The sequence below is a fragment of the Caloenas nicobarica genome, chromosome 5, assembly GCF_036013445.1.
Source record: "Caloenas nicobarica isolate bCalNic1 chromosome 5, bCalNic1.hap1, whole genome shotgun sequence".
NCBI classification, from domain to species: Eukaryota; Metazoa; Chordata; class Aves; order Columbiformes; family Columbidae; genus Caloenas; species Caloenas nicobarica.
The window spans coordinates 41,401,095-41,406,146 of record NC_088249.1 but is presented as its reverse complement, the minus strand read 5'-3'; the positions used below and the strand labels follow the sequence as shown (position 1 = coordinate 41,406,146).

At 54.2% G+C, this 5,052-nt stretch overlaps 1 protein-coding gene across 2 annotated transcripts; it reads right to left on the bottom strand.

Annotated features, from left to right (window-relative positions):
* Nucleotides 1-181: 181 nt before the first annotated feature.
* Nucleotides 182-4,466, bottom strand: SLC35C1 (solute carrier family 35 member C1). 2 transcript variants are annotated; one of them, XM_065636354.1, is made up of 3 exons: nucleotides 4,399-4,466; nucleotides 3,770-4,305; nucleotides 182-1,979 (listed from the first exon to the last, which is right to left on the bottom strand). In XM_065636354.1, the coding sequence occupies exons 2-3, from the start codon at nucleotides 4,272-4,274 to the stop codon at nucleotides 1,420-1,422; spliced, it is 1,065 nt and encodes a 354-aa protein (XP_065492426.1). In that variant the 5' UTR covers nucleotides 4,275-4,305; nucleotides 4,399-4,466; the 3' UTR covers nucleotides 182-1,419. The 2 variants fall into 2 exon arrangements, with proteins under 2 accessions (XP_065492426.1, XP_065492425.1); XM_065636353.1 differs by lacking the exon at nucleotides 4,399-4,466 and having other exon boundaries at nucleotides 3,770-4,334.
* Nucleotides 4,467-5,052: the final 586 nt, after the last annotated feature.

The following is a 5,052-nucleotide window of genomic DNA, read 5'->3' as shown; positions in this document are numbered from 1 at the left end:
TCTGGCCCCGCCCCGCCGCGTACGCGGCGGGGCGGGGCCAGAGCGGGCGACGCGCGGGGGGCGGAGCCCTAAAGGCGCTGTGCCGCCCCCTAGCGGCCGGACCTGGCCTGTGGTCATGAAACCTGGAGCAGTAGCTCCCCCCCTCCCCCCCCCGATAAAATCGGAATATATTCTGGGCAGAAATGGAGCGTCCTTCTGTAGGAGCGGCCGGACATCGCGCGAGGGGCCACGGTACATCACGTCGGATCCGCGGGGCGGAGTACAAAGCAGCAGCATCGACCGCCCAGCGTCTCCCTTCAAATATAAAGGGGCCAGAGGTTTGGGAAGCTGGTGCAACATCGCAGCTGACTATAGGGTGCTGCCACTGACGCTTGGGATCAGAAACCGTGGCTCTAGAGCAACCTCAGGTGGCACTTGCGTGAGACCAGATGTGTGTGGGGGGCAGAGATTTCTGCAGAACTGTTCAGCAGCAAGTTTGGAGTAAAAGGATTGATGTATCAGAGCAAAACTATGATTTTGTGCAATGAAGGATTCACTGAGCTGACCATGGGGTGATGTCTAAAAGGAACAAGACAGAAGACAAACTGCAAACATCAGAGGAGATCCGGAGTAGGTATAGAATAAGGCCCCCAAACAAGCCTAATTAGTAAGAACCATGTTTTCAAACACAAACCTACCCCCTGCAAAGAGGGTAAAGAGGAAAAGTGTTGCAAACCAAATGAACTGGGATCTCCATCCTTCAGATGCAAGTGCTTTGGAGTAACTTTTCCCCTCCTGCCTGTCACTGTAAGAAGCAGAGAAAGGCCACTTGAGAGCATGCTGTCCCTCACAGGACACAGTGCAGAGGGAATGAGAAGTTTCATTCCTTCTTCTCAGCATGATTTCCCAAAATAAGAAACCAACTTGACAGAGCCAGAAAGGAGGGAAATTCCAATTGCATTGAATGGGGCAATAGGAAGAACAGCTGTTGCCAATCCTTTTACAAAACAACAGTTTACTGGAGTCTAACCTCAACAGTCCAGCTACCTGCCTCTTCCTTACATGGAGGTTCAGGATTTTTAACTTCAGACTGCACTCATTCAGTTAATTCTAGATCCCTAACTACACAAAGCTCCATCCTGTTCTTTGTCCACCATAAGCCCAGCCTCCCAGATTAGGTCAGTATCAACATCACATTTAAAAAAAGACCACAAATCCCCTGATTGCTCTCTACAACACATGCTCTCCCCAACCCCAGTACAGGATGAGATCCCATGGATAAAACATGATCCAGTCAGGTCTTTGGCTCTGGCTCCTGACGCAGTTGCCCACAACACTTGGGAGGTGAATTTTTCCTGCTCCTTGGTCTTCTTATCCCCAGGAGGAAAGGAGCACCAAAGGTTAACGCCCCAGGCACAGAAATGGAGGTGCAGGAGCCACCTACACACCAGTCTCATTTCTTTCGTTGCTTTTGACATTAGGATCCTCTTGTACCTTTCTCATCTCCAGCCCCTTCACCCACGTGTAGGCAAAGGAGCCCCCCAGAACCATCAAGTTACTTGTCCACCACAAGAAGCTCTTTGTCTCCTCAAAGTAGACAACAGCCAGCACTGTCTGGGCACAGGCCTTGGCTGTCCCAGACACGTTGTGGGTGAGTGGGCTAGTGAACTTAATCTGAAGTCCAGTCACATACCCAATGGCAAAGCCAAAGACTCCCCCCAGGATCATCATGCCCCAAAAACTGGGGCTCCCCAGCTTGTCGAAGTGGTAGAGAGTGCGGAACTCGCCCATCAGCATCATGAGGGGGAAGAATAGGACACAAGCATTGACGTTGTTGTAGAAGGTCAGGCGCCAGATGCTACCATCCACCACAGGCAGCACTTTCTTGGTGTAGATGGCATTGAGAGAGACACACAGGCTTGCCAAGATCCCAAAGAATATACCGGTCCATGACAGAGTGCCCTCTGCGCCTTCCTGGTCAACACCCAGCCAGAAGCCACCTGCAACCAAACAAATCAGGCATCATCTGAACAACTGCTGAAGGACTCAAAACATACAGTTAGCAATTCATCATCTACCTTACACTGAAAAACCACAACCACAAGCAGAGACAGGCTTGAGGGTTTCCCCTTTCTATTAAGTGAACCCACAAAAGGTAATGTCTACTGTCCTTGGGAGATTTATTTTGGGAGTGCAGGTAATTTACTGTGCTATCATTCAATCTCAGAGGACTGATTCCCACACTGACCAGGCAGCATGTGTTTAGAAACTATTATTCTGAAGACCCATGAACTGAAGTTAAAGCTGCTCTGTGTACAGGTCATTTTCAGAAGGAGATCATATGATTTTTTTTTTTTAATTGTAAAGGCAGCAAACTGACACAGGTAGCAAGAAATATTCCTCAAGGTGTGGGTGGTATTTTTGGTTTTGTGGGGGTTTTTTTGTTTGTTTGGTTGGTTTTTGTTGTTGTTTTAATAGGTCAGAAAAGCAGGAAATATAGTAAACACATGGATGCAATATTAAGAAGTTTGATCAAAAAAAAGATAAGGCAGAAACTGAGTGTAGTGTCTTCACCACATTAAACTTCTTTAATGGGTAATGTACTCACTAACCACCTCCAAAACAGATGCTACAGGGTTTGCATCTCCAGGACAGAGAGAGAGACCTCTCCCCATTCAGCTGATAAGCAAAACACAAGATACGAGCTACTGAAGGAGCACTCCACTAGCTGCTTCATGTTGGAGGCCACCTGGAAAGCTGCCTGCAAAATGACCAACATGCTTTAAACTAAGCCCAAATACAACCGGTTTCAATGCACAGACAGGAAGGGCTTTGTGGGAGGCCAGACAGGATGCTCAGCTATGCTGCTACAGGCCAACACTCCCACAGCTAAAGGAGATGGAGCCAGGGGGGCGGGTTTAGAGAAACTGTGTATGGTTGGCAGATGCCATTGCCTTGGGCAATATCTGAACATAGGACTAGCTGAAGGCAATTGCTTGCAACACTTGGGTGGAAAAAACAGTAGTTCCGTTCATGTTCACCTCTTCTATGGAGAAGGGATTCTCTTGTCTCATTTTCATTCAAGTCCATCTACTTGCCTAAGCACCAAAGTAAACACATGTCCACCTGGAACTGGACTGAGGTCAACATTTCAGCACCCTGGGCACCTAAGTGGCCCTCCAGTGGAGGTAGCTTTTGGCATTACCGATGCCATTGGAATTAAAGACTTGTAAGCAATTCCCATTAAGCCTAGTTGATGCCCTGCCCTATGTCCTAACCACACAACCAGATCTTCTGGTTGGGTTTTATGCTTGGCTTGATCACTTAATCCTTCATCAGGCACACAGCCCATCTGAATTGGCTGGCTCCATTGTATGGTCCCAACGGTGCTGACATAAATACTGTTATTGTTACCAAAGTTAATAATCAACAAACACTTGTGAACAGGAATAAAGCCAACTGCTGGCTTATGGCCTTTGTGGGGGGAAAAAAAGGCAAAGCGAATTCAACTTCATTAGAGGGTAGAGAGGTTTTCAGTGGCCAAAGGAAAAAGGAAGCCATGGTCAAATAAGAGAAAGATCCTTTCTTAACAACTCACCCACATGCTCCAGACATGTGAAGCGGGTTGCCCAAGGCAGAGCAAGGCATGAGCCCGCAACTACCCCACCTCACCAGGGAGCCGCCACACACAGGGGGATGGCTTCCCAAGGGGAAGACACCCCACCTCCGTCTCTCCGGGTTCCTGGGGCCGGCCGCAGGGTGGGTGCAGCCTCCTCCCGCTCCCCCTCACCTATGATGACTCCGCAGGCCAGGAGGGCATAGATGGAGGTGGTCTGCTTGAGGAGCAGGTAGGAGAGCAGCACGTTGAAGACGGTGGTGAGGGAGCGCCCCACGTTGTAGAAGGCCACGCCGACGTGCTTGAGGCAGAGGTTGTTGGAAGTGACCATGCCAATGAAGACGACGGAGAGGGGCAGGACGCTGCGGGACACCTTGGGGTCGAGGCGGAGGGCAGGCAGGCCGGGGCAGGGGGGCCCGCAGGCCGCCCCCAGGCTCAGGCCCAGGCACAGGGCGGCCGTCAGGGCGCACTGGAAAAAGGTGACGAAGAGCGGGGCGTCGAGGCGCAGCGAGGGGCTGTCCAGCAGGTACTTGTTGAGGAAAACCATGGCGATGGAGGTGAACCAGTAGAGGCAGACCACCAGGGCGATGCGCAGGGCCCGCAGCAGGAAGGGCGCCTGCTGGTCCCCGCCGCCCTCCGCCGGCAGCAGCGGGTCGGTGGCGCCGCCGCCCAGCGCCATCCGCAGGATCCCCGTCCGCGTCAGCTGCGCCCTGCTCATGGCGGGCGCGGGACGTCAGCCGGCGGCTGGCGACCCCCGCCCGGCCCGCCCGAGGCCTCCCCCCCGCGCCGCTAGCCCCGCTCACCCGCTGCCGCCGCCGGCCCCGCCGTTCCCGGAGCGCCGCGGCCCCGCCCGCCGCCCTTTATTCACGCCCCGCGCCGGCCGCGCCGCCACGTCGGGGGAGGGCCCGGCCCCGCCGCTCCGCCCCGGGCCGGGCCGCGGCAGGCGGGGGAGCCCGGAGCGGGGCGCTGGCGGAGACAGCGAGGGCAATTAACAACGGGGCAATTTAGCGAGGAGCAATCGTCCGAGCGCGTTCCCTCATGCACCGCCGTGCGGCCGGAAGCCGAGGGCTTGGGCCGGGGCCGTGGGGGAAGCTCTGGGACGTCGCAGGGGTTCGTGGTGGTTTATGGCAGCCGGACGAGGTGACCGGCACCCCGTTGGTCCGGGGGCGGCGGGGCCGGGCGTGCGGGAGGAACCTGGCAGCGGCCCCCGTGTGGGGAGCAGTGCCTGCTCCGCCAGCTGCTGCCGGTGTCACCTTGGTGTGCTGGAGGGGTCCGGGTCTTGCACATTCAGTGATTTCCTAACACAGATTTTGCCCGGAGCCCGCCACAAAGTACAGGTGTGTACTCCGCTGCCTGAGCCTTCTTTACAGAAATAAAGTTCTCGTTTTTGTGGAGGTGAATAAAACCTTCCCAATATCACCTGAATGAAGTAAGACACGGTGACACCTGCAGACAGC